General features: G+C 54.1%; 2 protein-coding genes across 2 annotated transcripts; one reads left to right on the top strand and one right to left on the bottom strand.

Moving 5' to 3' along the window:
- Positions 1-5,816: 5,816 nt before the first annotated feature.
- Positions 5,817-8,485, top strand: LOC311190187 (uncharacterized protein; the record flags this gene model as incomplete). Its single annotated transcript, XM_084262046.1, has 1 exon — positions 5,817-8,485. The coding sequence occupies one exon, from the start codon at positions 5,817-5,819 to the stop codon at positions 8,439-8,441; it is 2,625 nt and encodes an 874-aa protein (XP_084118172.1). The 3' UTR covers positions 8,442-8,485.
- A 2,920-nt stretch (positions 8,486-11,405) lies between these two features.
- GPR75 (G protein-coupled receptor 75) lies at positions 11,406-13,022 on the bottom strand (the record flags this gene model as incomplete). Its single annotated transcript, XM_084261387.1, has 1 exon — positions 11,406-13,022. Exon 1 carries the CDS (start codon positions 13,014-13,016, stop codon positions 11,406-11,408), a length of 1,611 nt encoding a protein of 536 aa, XP_084117513.1. The 5' UTR covers positions 13,017-13,022.
- Positions 13,023-16,215: the final 3,193 nt, after the last annotated feature.

Genomic DNA, 16,215 nt, shown 5'->3' with positions numbered 1-16,215 from the left:
CCAGCTTCAGGAGAGGGCTTCAGCTGCCTGCAGAATGAAGAAGGGAGCCAACACGTCTCGCTCAGGACCCTTCAGCAGCCACTACAGCTCTACAAATCATCCTGCTGCCGTAACTTACTGTGTGCAAACACACACGTCACCGTGGTTTGACTGCTTGGAACTGTATTAATAACCACAGTCCCCCCTCCCATCACTGTGCCTTCCCTCCTTCAGCCTGGGCTCTCTGGGAGGGGGGGTTTTAGTATAAATACGTATTTATTTTGCTGAACGTTCTTACTCACGTGAGTCAGGGTTGCTGTTTTCCCTCTGGGTGATCTTTAATCCACGTGTGTTTGTGACAGACCTGTCGGTGCGAGCCAGATGCAGCAGGTTAGACAGCAGCAGGCACGGGAAGCGTTAGTCTGACAGCCATATGCATTCCTGGAGGATAACTGAAACCTTACAGACAGCAGTATCTTACAGAGTCCCTGTTAAACTCCAGAGTCGTTTTTAAAGAGGTAAGAAAAGAGTTTGCTCTCTGTTAATTTCTACGACAGTGAATGCAAGGGGATCATGTAAGGAAAGGGTGAAAGCTGGGCAGTGGTGTACAGTCGGTGTCTTGGCCGTGGATGTGAGCCCACCACGTTTCCCGTTTCCTAAAGCTGTTGTGCAAGGTGCAAGAGTTTCCTAACTGCCCTTGGAGTGAAATCAGCCAGCCTTTTGCCATATGACTACATGAATGCTACTCAAAATAGCCAGCCTGGGGCAAGAGAACCTGTTTTTGTCATAGGAACCCAAACCTGCAGCAGCAGGATGATACTGCATTTTCATTCAGCCACTTGTTACACTGCACTGGGACAGAGGAAGCCGAAAACCTCGCAAAGCGCTTGATAAGTGAACAAGAACCTGATGCTTCGATCCTGTGCTTTTGGAAAAGCATTAAAGGGGGTGGCTGCCAGCCTTCCCTAAAGGTCTCTCACTGGCCTGAAGTCCCCCAGACCAACCTTCTCCCTGAGCATCACGCAACAGGCGCTGTAAACCTGTGCCCTGGGCACCTCGCTGGACAACGGGCAAGGTTTTAGGAAGGGCTCCCTCCCTCCCAGGGTTTTGGTTGGAACCCAGGCTGCCCCGTGCCTACTTTTAGGAAAGACAGTGGGGACACAGCCATGCACTGGGCTGGGCTCTCCAGCACCCAGGGCTCAAGGGCCAGGTTTGATGGGGACACAGGTGCTATGGTGCCCTGCAGCAGAACGCGGGCAGGCAGCATGGGCTGGGATGGCGCTGGGCTTCCTCAGCATCTGTCAGGCTAGGTCATAGTGGAGGGAAGAGGAACCGAAACACGCAAACCCTTCCTTCCTGCGCGCGCCTTGGCTGTGGCATTGGAGGAAGAGATAAGAATAGTCACTTCTCCACGCAGGAGGGAAGTCCACAGTGCGATAGGGACGCATGTCCTCTGTGACTAAGCCACCACAGCGCCTTGGTGTGCCACAAGTGCCAACTTTTACGGCCACTTTGTGAGCAAACCACCAAATCTGTACCCAGGGCTCCCTTATTCCTCAGCCTCTACTTCCCCTTGCAGGGAAAGGACATGCTCACACATGATCCCACCCCACATCCATGCAAACCAGCAAAGACAAGAATAAATTCCTCTGCCCTCTGCCCAACCAGCAGCCAATTTGGGAGAGAACTGCAGGGGTGAGGGGAGTGGGGAGGGTGCCCCACGGGGTACAAAAGACCATGAGATGATGCTGCTAGAAAGAACTCATTCCAGTGTAATTTTATGCTTTAACACACTGGAACCTAAAGAAACATAGAGCTGAGAGCACCTTGCTGCTGCCAGCTTTCCCCTGTCAGGCTCTGGGATGCAGGAATGTCTCAGTCCCAAAACTGGGGGAAAACCAAGCCTTTTCTGGTATGCGGAAAGTGCAGAGAGAACTGGAGGGCTGCAGGCGTCCATGCTGGTTTGCTCAGAGGCCTTTCCCAGCCTCACAGGCAGAGATGTTTTCCATGCTCATTTCAGAATCCAACGTGGGAAATAACCCGAGAGGCAGACAGCAAATCTGCAGTGATGCTTCTAATGTCCTTTGCACTTAGTCCAAAGGGAAGGAGGTTTGGGAAAGTGAAACCCCACCTCTTTGCTTCACCTATTTCCTGCTGAGAGAGGGTGAGCTGGTTTGGGTACTCCAGCATAAAGAACAAACACTGGTAACAAGCACTTACCTTTTGGGGTTGGACTCGATCTCTTGAGGTCCCTTCCAACCCCTATGATTCTGTGATTAACACCCCCTGTCCGACTTTTACCGCAACACTTACTTGTGGGCTCCTCCTCTGCAACCCCAGCCATCTAAGAACAAGAGCAGCGCTCGCTGCCTGTCAGGACCTGCTGACTGAGGAGCAGAAATAAAAATGGGTTTTCCTGTAGGAAGGTCACGTTGTTATGCCCATGTCGATATTTGCGGTTCCACCCGAGGACGCTGCTTGTAGAGCAGCCATTAGCCTGTGGACAATAGGGCTTCACTCTAGAGCTTGTTTTCAGCTGCCATTTAAACTCACAGCTTATTCATTAGCTGCAAGACTGGACCAAAAAGCAGGGAGCATGTTTGTGTGAAACACCAGTGGAGATGATGGGACGTGGCTGAGGGCAGTCGGTGGCTCGGTGTGCGGCTGTCCCTGGGCAGTATCACTTACCTGAGGGGGAGAAGACAGCCCATCAGTCTTGCCAGGATTTTCTCAAGCAGTAACGAAACATGGGGTGTAATTCCCTGGCCTTGTGGGGAGGCAGACAAGTGCCTTTCCTGGGCAGAAGGATCTCCCTTGTACAGCTGCGCAATCTGACTTACAGCTTTCACCCAGCACCCATGTGGAAGCCCTGGGAGGTCTGTTCTCAAGGCTGGTGCCCACCCTCTCTGGATCTGAGCAGGTCCTGCATGGGCTCACCTCTTCCCCTGTAGACCCCCATCTCCAGCACAAACCAACATCTCCTGTGGAGGTACGGTGACAAGCCGTAGACGACTGGTTTCAGAATGGGACCTCTTCATGGAGCCCTTGGAAAGACCCCAACCTGCCTCAGCTCTGCCCTTGCTGTGCTTCCCCGACTTGCTGGAGCACATTTCCCCCTGGGACTGCTCTTCCCTGCAATCCCCAAATAAGAGGAGAGTGAAGGAACACACAGGCCACAGGCTGGAGGAGACATGTTAGGGGAACTTCAGCACAGGCACATCAGCGGAATAACTGCTCCTGTGTGGACATATATTCAAGTCCTGCTTCCAGCTGTGATTCCCTCTCAGGGCCAGATGGAAAGATGATCCGATGGGCTGGGGACTGGAAAACAGCTGCCCCATCTTCCCCAAGGCTGAGGGGGGGAGCAGCACAGGGAGGAAGGAAGATTTGTTGAGGGGGGAAATGCCTGTCATCACCCCAAGCTGAAAACAGCAGCAAGAATCTCTCCTGACATGACCAAACCCCTTTTAATTTCCTGCCTCTTCTACTACAGTGAGTATGGATCTGTCTGCCCGAAGAGCTCATGACTTCAGGGCAATTCCCAGAACCTGCTGGGGCAGGAATGCGCTTGGTCAGACTGAAAAAAACAGCACAAACAACTTTGGGGTTTCCCAGAGCCAGGCAGAGGAGCCTCAGGGCTGCTACAAGAGTTTCCAGTCACTGGCAGTTGTGAAAGAGAAGGGGAAGGAAGAAGAAATGAAATAAATAGAGTGGAAAAGGAGAGCAGATTGCAGAGCTCTTGCACCTTGTGCAGTCTCCTGACTTCCCTTCTGCAGGCATCCTGAATCCAACCAGCTGCAAACAAAGCAGCTTCTGTTTCACCCAGAAAATCTCTGGTGACTTGTTTTTTCCCCCCACCTTTTTCCCCCCACCTTTTTTCCCCACTTCTGGTGTGTGAGATGAGAGAGAGATGGGTATGTGAATCTTAGGAAATGTATCCCGCTCCAAATCCCATTAATGGGAATAAAATGAGTTTGGGGAGAACTTGGCTGGTTTTCCTGGGCTGGATTGGGGTGTGTGTGGAGGGGCCCCCTTCTTCCCTCAGACACACATGGGGAAGTGGAGCGTGGCCCTGCCCTGCTCCACTCCCCCGTGCGTGTCTGAGGGAAGAAGGGGGTGGCTCCCCAGCCTGCATACCCCGGTCCTGGAGGCGTTTCCCAGGGGCCCACCCCGCTCATGGGGCTACAAAAAGGGGTAGAAGGTACTGGGGAGGGAGCAGCACCAAGAAGAGCAGGTAAGAGGAGGGGAAAAGGGAACTGGGAGGGTCACTGGAGTCGGAGCAATGGCTGTCTCACAGCCTTCAACCCATGATGGGAAATCCTCCATCCAGATCACTCTTCTCCAGTTAAAACTTGATGGTCCGAAACTTAGTGAGCAGCAAAGGAGACGGTGAGGACAGGATGCTGCTCTCCTAAAGCTTTGCTCCTGTGTTTTCAGGAAATAAATCCAGGATACGGACTGGAGGTGCCAGGAACCAGGACGGCCAGAGAGGAGCTGGGCAGTGATGCTACCAGGCAACGGGATGTCTCCGAAGGTGAACGATGTGTGACGATGAGTGACCTCTCCCGACGCGGGCTGCCTTGTATGAGCCTCTAAAGTCCTACCTCAAAAGGAACGTGCCCTTTCCTTACTCTGACAGGTAAGGCAAATGATAAAGGCTGATAAAGGGTCACATGGGGACTTCTCGGCTGAGTGACCCACTGAGGGGATAGGGTCAGCAGCAGATACATGGTGGCAGTGACACAGAGCTCCCCAGTGATATGGAGCTCCCCACGACCCCACTCTTCAATACTTCAGTAGCTGAATGGGTTTTGGGTTTACCTAGATGAGGGATGTAAAACCCAAGCAGTGGTTAGGAAAGCACATTATGCAATGGAGAGAGGTGAATGCAAAGGCTGCTCGCTGCTGCCAGGGCTGGGGTGGGGGTGGGGTGGGGAGAACACAGGTATAAACAGAAAACTCACTCAGGCTCAAGTAGATCCGACTGATTCACAAAGATACCTGAAATGGAGTAGGCAGGAAGTGAGCTTAACACCTGTTTTACTGCCATTGGGGATGCTGGGAAAAGGGATGGGCCTCAGAGACTCTCCAGGCTCCTGTGTCCTCCTGAAACAGCACCGCTCACTGTGTCTGTCAGAGCAGGGTCACAGGCGAGGCAGTGCTTTGAGCCAATATAGTAGTATTTAGCTTCTTAAATTCAGCTAATCGCTTTTGAACCTGCTTGATATTACCTGTCCCCATTGCTTCCTGGGACGCCAAGAACCCGTTCTGCATGCAGGGGTACAGAGCCACACAGAGCCTGTGCTCTGCTTGCAGGGGCACTGAGCCACACAGAGCCTGTGCTCTGCATGTGGGGGCACCGGAACACGCAGAGAGCCCACTGTGGTGAGGGAGAGGCACAACCTCCTCTTCCACCCAAAAAGCTTTTGAGACCTGGTGGAAGACTTTCCATATTCAAAAGCTTGTCTGCTTTTCCCATCAGCTGATCCAACCCCACATCGATTCCTGCTACAAACCTAGCAGCTATACACACCACAGCTGGACCAGGTGAGCTCCAAAGGTCCCTTCCAGCCTAACACAATCTGTGATCCTGTGACACTGACCTGGAAGTGCTCTCCTTCAGATGGTTCCCTGACATTGTCTCTCAGCTTTGCTTCTTGAAGAGAACAATGAAGTGAGAGATTTTCTTTTTATGCAGATAAAAAGGGGTTCATTGATACAAGTAACGAAACAATTTCTGTGCCTGCAAGTTAATGAGGGTTATTGGGGCTTTTTTAAGGGCACTCATTAGCACAGGGCATGTTCTAACGATGGATTTCATGTTTCTTTTCTCCAGGATGAGGACCCGAATCGGAAACCTTCCCTTCTACTTCATGCCATTCCTGCTCAGTAGAGCAAATGGATTCCTAACTCCGAGAACACCCGCAGCCTACACCCTCCCAGTCTATAACTACTCCTACTTAAACCTCTCCTCCGTATCGGAAGCACGAGCTCCCCAGACAGCAAGAGCTCTCAATTTCTCACATAACCTAATTGAAAAAATAACCACCAGAGACTTGGGAGGCTTTGATGTGCTGGAATTTTTAGACCTTTCCTACAATCGTATCAAGGACGTTGAACCCGGTGCGTTCACGAGCCTGCTCAGCCTCGTGTCTGTCGATTTATCATTCAATGGTAAGAACCTTCTTGTATCGGGTCTCCCACTCCACCTGAAGCTCTCACACGCTGCCGGAGCTGTGGGGTCTCTCCAGCTTTCTAAGTTTTCCATCCGATCACCAGAGGGTGCTCCGGAGCTGCCTGTGCCCGCTGAGGAGCTGCCCCGTGCGAGAGGTCCATCCCTCCCCCCAAACCTCCACCCGAGGCTCAGGCGAAGTACGGAGCATCTTCTCCGAAGAGCAGAGAAGAACGTGACGGTGCCTCCCACAGCCACGGCACAGCCCGGCTTCTGCGGAGTGCCAGTCAACGGGACGCTCGACCTGTCCAACAGCAAACTCTCCAAGGAAAAGCTGATGTTAAAACTGGATCCAGATCACTGCCAGGCTCAGCTGGACAGGATTTTGGAGCTTAACATTAGCCACAGTGACTTGGAAACGGATCTCCTGTCGCTGTTCACCCTGGTTTTGCCCATGAAGAACATGTGGTCTATTGATGCCAGTTACAACAAGCTAACGATTAACATCCTAGACCACTCAGCGACCTGTACCTTCCCAGACAGCAAGCTGCTGTTTGTAAACCTCAGCAACAACCCCATCAACAGCTTGGATATGCTGTGCCTCCCTTCCACCGTCACCGTAATTGATCTGTCCTTCACCAACATAAGTCACATACCCCAAAACTTCGCTCAGAAGATGCTTAACTTAGAACACATGTACATCCAAGGAAATCACTTCATCTACACCGCACGCCCAGCTGCCTTTAACGCCAAGGAGAACTTTCACCCTGGAACCGTGCACATTAACGCCATTTCCTTTGTCAGAAACCAGGCTGGGACGCCCATCGAGAGCCTCCCAAAGAAAGTGAAACACCTGGAAATGGCCAACTGCTCAATTGTAGAGCTGCCAGAGTGGTTTGCTGGCATGATGAAAGAATTACTGTTCCTGGATCTCGGCAGCAACCGGATTTCTGTGCTGCCCAACTTGCCTTCCTCCCTGCAGCATCTCGACCTAAGCAACGGCGATATTAAAGCAATACCCCCTGGCTTTAAATCTGTCTCCAACCTGGCGGTCCTTAACATCCAAAATAACAAAATTACAGAGATGCATCCTGAGTATTTCCCACCGACTCTAACCAGATGTGACCTCAGCAAAAATAAGTTGCACACATTGCCACTGACTGACGCCCTGGAGAGACTCGAGTACCTAAACGTCTCCGGAAACCTCATCGCCAGACTGGAACCCGCCAGCGCCCTCCCTGCGCTCACTAACCTGGACAGCAGTCGCAACCTGATTTCAGAACTGCCTGACCGCTTCGGGAAAGCTCTCCCCATGCTGAGGTACTTCAACTTATCTGGGAATAAAATCTCCTTCCTGCAGCGTGGCTCCCTCCCGGCCTCCCTGGTGGAGCTGGACATTAGTGACAACGCCATCACTACTATCGTGGAGGACACTTTTGGCCAGCTGACGAGCCTGAGTGTGTTGACTGTCCAAGGCAAACACTTCTTTTGCAACTGTGACTTGTATTGGTTTGTGAACATCTACATCCACCAGCCCCACCTGCAGATCAACGGGAAAGGACATCTCTGGTGCAACTTCCCGATGGAGAGGAGGGGCTTGCTGGTGGAGAGCAGTGACCTCACGCTCCTGCGCTGCTCCCTGGGCATCCAGATGGCCATCACAGCTTGTGTCGCTGTCCTGGCTGTTCTGGTGTTAACAGGCCTGTGCTGGCGGTTTGACGGGCTGTGGTATGTGCGAATGGGTTGGTACTGGTGTATGGCCAAGAGGAAGCAGTATGAGAAGAGGCTGGAAAACAAGCCCTTTGATGCCTTCGTTTCCTACAGCGAGCAAGATGCAGACTGGACCAAAGAGAACCTCCTGAAAAAACTGGAAGGCGACGGATTCAGGATCTGTTACCACGAGAGGGATTTCAAACCGGGGCATCCCGTGCTCGGCAACATCTTCTACTGCATCGAGAACAGCCACAAGGTCCTTTTCATCCTCTCTCGCAGCTTCGTGAACAGCTGCTGGTGTCAGTATGAACTGTACTTCGCTGAGCACCGCGTCCTGAACGAAAACCAGGATTCCCTCATCATGATTGTGCTGGAAGACCTCCCGCCCAACAGCGTGCCGCAGAAGTTCAGCAAGCTCCGGAAGCTGCTGAAGAGAAAAACCTACTTGAAGTGGAGCCCCGAGGAGCACAGACAGAGAATGTTCTGGCACCAGTTGGCCGCCGTCCTGAGAACAACCAACGAGCCGCTCGTGCGAGCGGAAGGCGGGCCCGCGCAGGGCGCGTATGAGATGGAGTGAGGTAGGAGGACGGGGGGAGGCTGTGCTGGGACGGGTGCCATCCAATAAACGCCGTGGTGCGGTTACCTTCCTTTTGCGAAGGCTCCTGTGCTGCAGTGGGGGTTTGTCATGGGGCAGGGCCAGGGTACTGATGGGTTCGCGGCGTGCGCCTTGTTCCGGCCGATCCAGCAATCTGTTACCCGAAAGGGCTGAGAGCCCAGCCCTGGCAAACAGCCCGTTCTGCCTGGGTGCTGGATTTCCTTCGGCTGCTTCCAGCGTTTCTTAGGATGCTGCGGGTGTCACCTGCAAGGAAGAACAGCTCAAGTCCCACTGTGTGTCCTCACCGCGTGTCCTCACGGCGTGTCCTCACCGTCTTCTTGCCACCACTGCAGTGAAAAGCGATGCCGTTCAAAGGTGAGGCTGCAGGTCGGATCCTAGAACAGCTTAAGACTCGTAGGAAAGCCACAGGCTACTGCAACACGTAGGCTAACGCTTTCCTTCTGCAGCTCAATGGGAAGAGATCAAAGGCTGCCTTAACGAAGAGAGATGCAATTGCAAATCCATGCTGCTCCATCATTTGGGTTAAGTAACTGCTGGAAGACACCAGACTTTAGAATCTTTCATCATTACAGATTAACATGTGCAAGCAGGAAATAAAAGAGCCTGGCTGAGCGTGTCAGCCTCTCCTGTCGGATCGGTGGCGCGAGCTTCGCTGTCATCACAGACCCCTGGAGAAAAGGCAGGGAAGTTCTGTGTCATGTTATTTAGACGTAGGCCCATAAATCTCCCCCAGATGCAGCCATTGGATACAACTTGGATCAGATGTGTTGTTCCTGCAGGTTGGGCAGCTTGGCATGGCACTCCCCTCTCCAATGCTGCCCCTGCACGTACGCTGGGTGTATTAACTCCAGCACCAGGAGGTAGCCAAGGAGCAGAGGTATTAATTAGTGCTTGGAAGGCACATCCATTCTTTCACCTTAGTAACACACCCTATAAAGGTGACAAACCCCCCTTCTACCCAAAGCTGCACCCTCCCTGCCTTGGTCCCACACGAATCCTTGACACAAATTACTTTCCTGGGTAAAGCACTGGGGATTTAAACATCTAGTGTGCCATGGAAGTTTGCTCCATCCAAGCCACAAACCCCACCAAAGTCACACATACGCACAGCAAGCCTGAGGCCTCCCCCTCGTTACAGCCCATCTCGGTGCCCGCCTTCAGCTCCCTCAAAGCACAGACCTCCTCAAACCACAGCAGGGGTCCTGCCCTGTACCCTCCCCTCCTGTAATTGCTGCTAAGGGTAGATGGTTTGAGACAAAAATGAGCCCATGTGGTTTCTTCCCTTCCGACTTTTATGCTCTGTGCTACAGAGAAACACAGAGACGGAGAAACCCGAACAGGCCGGATCTTCTAGTTACCTGTTATAATGACCTCAGGGGGAACCGCGTCACTTTGTTTATGGAGAGAAACAGCTGGGCAGAGAGAAGACTGACAGGAATAACTTCAGCTTTACAACCATATTAGAAAGTTGTTCACATCCATTTATTGCAAGAAAGCAGTCTGGATTTATTCAAAACTAGTTAAAACTCAGGGTGTTAAACAAAGAGCAGTGCTCCTCACATCTCGGGTTTCCAGGGAAGTCTTGGAAACAGTAAAGAGCCTAAACCACCACCTCACACACGGCACCGACGTGAACGTGGGTTTGTCTCTAGAAGAGCAAATCACCTTTCCCTCACCATGGTGTTGCTGAAGGTGCAGCCCTGTCCTGTAACGCAGCACTGGGAGCCTGCGGCAGGAGTGCTCTGGCGATGCTCCGGCTCTGCCAAAGCTGAAGGGCGATGAGTTGTTTCCAGAAGGTCTGGCCACGTAAAGCGGTGGCTGTCAGGAGCTGAAAGGCTTCCACCTCATTCCCAGGCATGTGACGCAACGCAAAGGGCTGGGTTTATGACAAAAAAGAATCTAGCTGCTGTTACCTGCTCACTGTGTAGGCCCATAAAGTCTGTAAGGAGCAGAGTAATCATCCCTAAATGAAACCAATGTTGAGACTTCCCAAGAAAGCCTCAAAAAACCCCTCGTAGTTGTCTTGTTATGCAGCCACTCTGCTTTTAAAACCATTAACAGCCATCAGCCCTATCTCTTGGGAAGAGCATGGCTGAATCCCCCCGACCAGCTCCCACTTTCATACAGAGTCATAGGCAAAGAACCCACCTGGCAGCACCACTCTTACACGCCTTAAGGGTTTGAAACTTCCAGAGATGGCTGAGTTACTATCAGTGCATTGATACCATAACACTGCAGCGTTTGTCCTCATTCTTGAGTAAAGCCTGTCATTAGCTACCACACAGCTACTCCTATCAGACATCAACTGCTTCTCCAGGTATGTTATTCTGGGATACAGAATGCCACTGATCCTTAAAATAAATGTACAGCAGAAGTTAAAATATCTATCTATTAATTGGATATTATTAAATATTTTAATTTCTGCTGTACATTTGTATTTATATATAAATATGTATATATATTATATATGTGTGCATATATATACACACACATACAGATGTGTATATATATATGTCTCCCCCAGAGGCTTATTACAGTGCCACAATGCTTCTCCAAAGCCCTTCCCTAGTAGCAACACAGTACTTTGGGAAGTGCCTTGTCCTGCTGAAGGAAGCCTTTAGGAGACTAAAACCCTAACCTTCAGCTGAAGCCCATGGATACTTTGCCATTTACCCCAATGGAGCCAGGATTCCACCCTGGCAATGGAAAGGGCTTTCATTAAAAACGACACTTCCTACAACAAAACCACCACTGATTCTTTCAGCCTTCTGCAAGGGAAAGCGCTTCACCCCGAGGATGGTAACCCCAAGCATCCCAAGCATCCTCATTTTAACAGTAGTGGTGTTAATCAGCAGCGCCGCACTGCTGAGTTCAGAACACTCGTTAAGAAAAGGACCCAGCCAGGTCAGAGCCGTTGCTCTGACGTTATACCGAGGGAACCGGTATCTGCTTAGTTGAAGCGCTGTCGTAGTCGCGCACCAAGTCGTTGGTGGTGTGATAGTGCATGGCAATGTAGGATTTGGTGAACCCAAACGTGGAGTTCACTGGCTGCAAGCTGTTTGGGGTGCTCACTTCCTGCGACGGGCTGCTGTTGTAGATGCTGTAATAGGGCTCGATGCGGGTGTTCATGGGGGTCGAGCTGCTCTGCGCGTAGTGCTGGTGGCCAGCGGAAGCCTTGGGACTCAGCACACTCTCCTTGGAGTGACTAGGACCGCAGGCTTGGTCCACGAACTTCTTCTGAGGTTTTGGAGACAGCACATACGCGGAATTGGTCTCGTGGTGGGATGATTTGTTCCTGTTGACTTCCAGGCTGCCTTTACCCACAGCCCGAAGCCTCGTCTTCTGCTTGCAGCAGAAGAAGATGAGGGCAGCGTACTGCAGGCACCAGAGGACTCTCCTGCGCAGCCCCGCGCTGTTGCGGGAGTATATAAAAGGATTTAATCCCGATTTGAAAAACACGAGGGTAAATCCACACAGCTCGAACTGGTAGAGAACAAAGCCACCGCTGCGGGACAGCGTGTCCTGCACCAGCGAGATGCCCAGGGGCAGGCAGCAAACCAGGACAGAGAGCACGATGACGACGCACGTCACCACTGCCTTGGAGTCTTTGGCTGCGGACAAGTTGACCGCCGACACGAGCTGGAACCGGGCAGCAGCAGCAGGTGGCTGGCCGAGGTGCTTGGCGTAGCTCTGTGTCTGGCCATGCTGCGGCTTGCCACAGCTCTGGTTCCTGTACAAGGCGGGCATGGCACTCTGTATGCCCTCCCCGGCCCCGGCGAAGGGCTGCAGCCTAGAGGCATCCACGGCCACCACGGGCGGGCACTTCCTCACCCGGGCGTTCCTCCGCAGCGCCTGGGCGATCATGACGTAGGAGACAGACACCACAGCCACGCAGCAGATGAAGTCAGTCACGTAGAGATAGAGGATGACCTTGCCCTCGCCGCTGGCAAAGCTGGACATGGGCAGGCAGAGACGGGAGCCGCGGGTTTTCAGGGTGGCCAAGGTGGCCAGGGTGAAGCTGGTGGCCCAGAGGAGCAGGGTGAGGAGGAGGGTGCAGGGGAAGGAGGCGGTGCGGTGCGGCTGCTTCCCCAGCACCATGCGCAGCCGGTGCAGAGCGATGACCGCCACTGTCTTGAGCGACATGATGATGAAGCCGGAGCTGGTGAGGTGGAAGGTGAAGCAGAAGGCGCCCGGGATGCCCTGCGCTGAGTCAAAGAAGAGGATGAAGGCGAACATGGGGGCGGCCACGCCGCAGATGAACAGGTCGCAAAAGGAGAGGTTGAGGATCATGAAGTCGAAGTTGGTCCTGAATTTCCTGAGCGCCGGGTCGAAGAAGGACAGGAGAACGATGAGGTTGCCGTAGGAGCCCAGGCAGAAGACGAGGGCCAGCAGCGAGGCGCAGGCCGCCGCGGTAGCGCCGTGGGTGCCCTCCCGCAGCTCCCCGCCACCCACGCTGCCGTTCCCGCCCAGCGACAGCAGCGCGGCCCCGGGGGGCTCCTCCTCGGCCCCCGCTGGCAGCCGCCCCGACGCGTTCATCTCCGCTCGCCGCGGCCCGGGCGGGCCCGCCCCCCCTCACGCACCGGCCCGCGCCGCCGCCGCCACGGGGCTGTCCCTGCCGCGCCGCTCGGGCCCGGCCCCGGCGCCGGAGCCCCGCGGGCGGCCTCCCGCCCCGCTCCTTCGGCCGCGGCGCTGCGCGGCGGCTGGAGCGGCAGCCGACGCGCGGCTGCGGGGCCGGGGCCCGCCGCGCACGCAGCCCGGCACCCTCCGCCCCACGCCCCCCCCCTCGCCCGCCGTGCCCAGCCGCAGCCGCGGCCCGGCGGCCCTGGGGGAAGCGCCGGGGCGGGCTCCAGGCCGGAGGCGCCGGGGGAAGAGGGCTGGGAGAGCAGGGCCGTCCGCCCGCAGCCCGGCTCCCGGTGCGCTCGCCGCAGGCGCTGCCTGGATGCGGCGGCACGGACCGGGCTGCAGTGCGCCCCGGGCAGCGGTTTCTGCCATGTCTCACCCCAGCAGCCGCTGGCGGGCGCCCAAGGCCGCGACTCCTGCAGGACCCTTTCCCTTCCCCTCACCGGGTTAGCCCCCCCCCCCGCCCTAGGGACAGGGCCGCGCCACGGGCTCAGGCCGGAGCCCCCGGCGAGGCGCAGGGGATAAACGCGGGCGGGGGGTTGCTGCCGCCGTGGTCCTGCGGGAAAAGCAGGCCAGAGCCGGCTCTCGGGGGGCCCAGGGCCCGCCGGTTTGACTTAATACCAGCGACACACCTGCCCCAAAGCCAGACCTGATGCCCATCAAATTCTGGCCACCGCGTCCTGCCCCGGCTCATACTCTTGCATTGCTCTCCCACGCAGGCACGGCAGAGGAGGAGGGATCCCTGCTGGAGCCTGGCTGCACCCTGGAGCAGAGAGCTAAAGGAGCTTCTGGAGTGGTGCAGAGGGTAACCGTTCCTACCAACTACTGCTACCACAGATACGGTACTTGCCCTTCAAAGTGGTGGAGAGCACGGCCTGCTTTGAAACACTTACCTGGGCTCAATGCTGAGGAAGCGTTGGGCTTCCTGTTCTCCAGGGCAGCTGGCAGGCACAACCTCAATGTCAGGCTCTAGAAACAGTGCTGGAAGAGATGTAGATCCAGCCAGGCAGGGCACAGAAGGGCTAGGGAGATACAGCAGACCCGATACATCTGACTCACGTGTGGATCCTTGTCCCATACTGTACATTCCTACATACACTCATTATACATACAGACACAGGTTAATCTGTATGGCATCTTAACACCCCCAATGACCAGGTGGAAGTGCATCAGTGCTTGGCAGAAGCATGGAGGCAGTGATGAAAGCGTTGTGGTTGACCTCCGAAAGCCCATCAGCACTACTTGCTTGTTTGTTTTCCAACACATTTCTTCCTAAAAGCAATTTTCTAGCAAACCTGTGACTCACAGCAGCACCCAGCCTGTGAGCTAAATGCACTTCCAGGTGGAAGTTGGTTGGGATTTGCCGTTGAGGTCTATGGCAGGGAAATGCTGCTGTCCCTCAGAGCAGGCTGCAACAGCCCTGGGCACCTGTGGCAGGTACGCTTGGCCTTGGCTGTGTTCTTATACCAGCTGTTCACAGAATGAAGGCCCAAAATCTGGAACACGGTGCCTGTGGTGGTTTCCTGGGACATCAAGCTCTCTTCTCCCTCAGCTTGGCTGTCACTTTTATTCCCACTCTTAGTTGTATTTTTGTTTTCCAAGTCACAGTTAATTTGAGTTCTGGGGGTGAATCCTGGCTCTACTGAGTGTGAGTTGCTTTTCCATTGACAAACTGGGATCACCCTCCTTGGATTTCCTTATTTATAAGCATCAGGGCGCACTCAACTGCATCATTAAACAAGCCTGACAACACAGCAGCCCAATGCAAGAGTCTATTACTTCAGATTAGTATTGAGGAACCAACAGTGATGGGTCTCTGCATGTGAAGCTGGTGTGTGTGCACACCATATCCACCCCCTTCAGAGCACATAAACCCACCTGAAGTCCCACGCTGCATCTAATGCCCAAGCCCGCATTCGGGCCAAAGCAGGGTCCCTAGGACAGGTGGCACAGGCTGGTGTCCAGACAGGTCTTGAATCTCTCCAGAGAAGGAGACTCCACACCCCCTGGGCAGCCTGTCCCAGCGCTCCCTCACCAGGAAGTTCATCCCCATATTGGTGCAGAATTCCCTGTGCTCCAACTTGAGGCCATTGCCCCTGGTCCTGTCCCCACAGACCACTGAAGAGGCTGGCCATTTCCCCTATGTCCCATCCTTCAGATATTGATAAACATTGATCAGGTTCCCTCTAAGTCTTCTCCAGGCTGAACAGCCCCAGGTCACTCAGCCTTTCCTATCAGGGGAGATACCTCAATCTGTTATTAATCATCTCCACAGCCTCCTCTGGATTCTCTCCAGGACATCCCTGTCTTTTTTTATCCCAGGGAGCCCAAAACTGGACACAACACTCCAGGTGGGGCCTGACCAGGGCAGAGCAGAGGGGGAGTATTCCCTCCTTTAACCTGCTGGCCACACTCTCTTGATACACCCCAGGATCCCATTGGTTCTCTTAGCCCCCAGGGCACACTGCTGGCTCATGGGCACCCTGTCATCTACCAGGACCCCCAGGTCCTTCTCCCCAGAGCTCCTCTCCAACAGCTGACCCCCAGCCTGTACTGATACAAGCAGTTATTCCTTCCCAGACTTCACATTTGCTTTTATTAAACCCCATCTGGTTTCTCCCTGCCCAGCTCTCCAGCCTGTCCAGGGGTCGCTGAATGGCAGCGCAGTGGTGCTGTCAGCCACTCCTCCCAGCTTTGGGGGATCAGTGTACTTGCTGATGTGGGGACACTATTCCCTCAACACAACCACTTACAGCAAGTGTTCTGCAATGCAGAAATCCAGGAAGTTGCCTTCCAGTGATCACACGATGCCAGCGGGACCGTGAGACACCTTAGCTGGCATTTCACAGCAGGACTGAGGTGAAAGTCTTGCAAGGACATCCACCAGCAACACTTTCTGTGCTAAGCTGGGTTTGGGTTTTTTCCTCCTTTATCTTACCGGGTTATTGTGTTTTCTCCAGCAATGGAAGCTGGAGTCTCTGCTGCAGGGTTCCAGGAAGTCTGAAGCTGTGGAAGAAAGCGTGGGACTGAAGGGAGTGTGGGATGCCTAATGTGGCAAGCTGACAGGAGACACTACCCGTGTCTACCAAGCACAGGACACCCAGCAGCCTGGTAA

Source organism: Gallinula chloropus, assembly GCF_964237585.1.
Source record: "Gallinula chloropus genome assembly, chromosome: 3".
Classification (NCBI taxonomy): domain Eukaryota; kingdom Metazoa; phylum Chordata; class Aves; order Gruiformes; family Rallidae; genus Gallinula; species Gallinula chloropus.
This window is presented reverse-complemented; position numbering and strand designations above follow the sequence as displayed.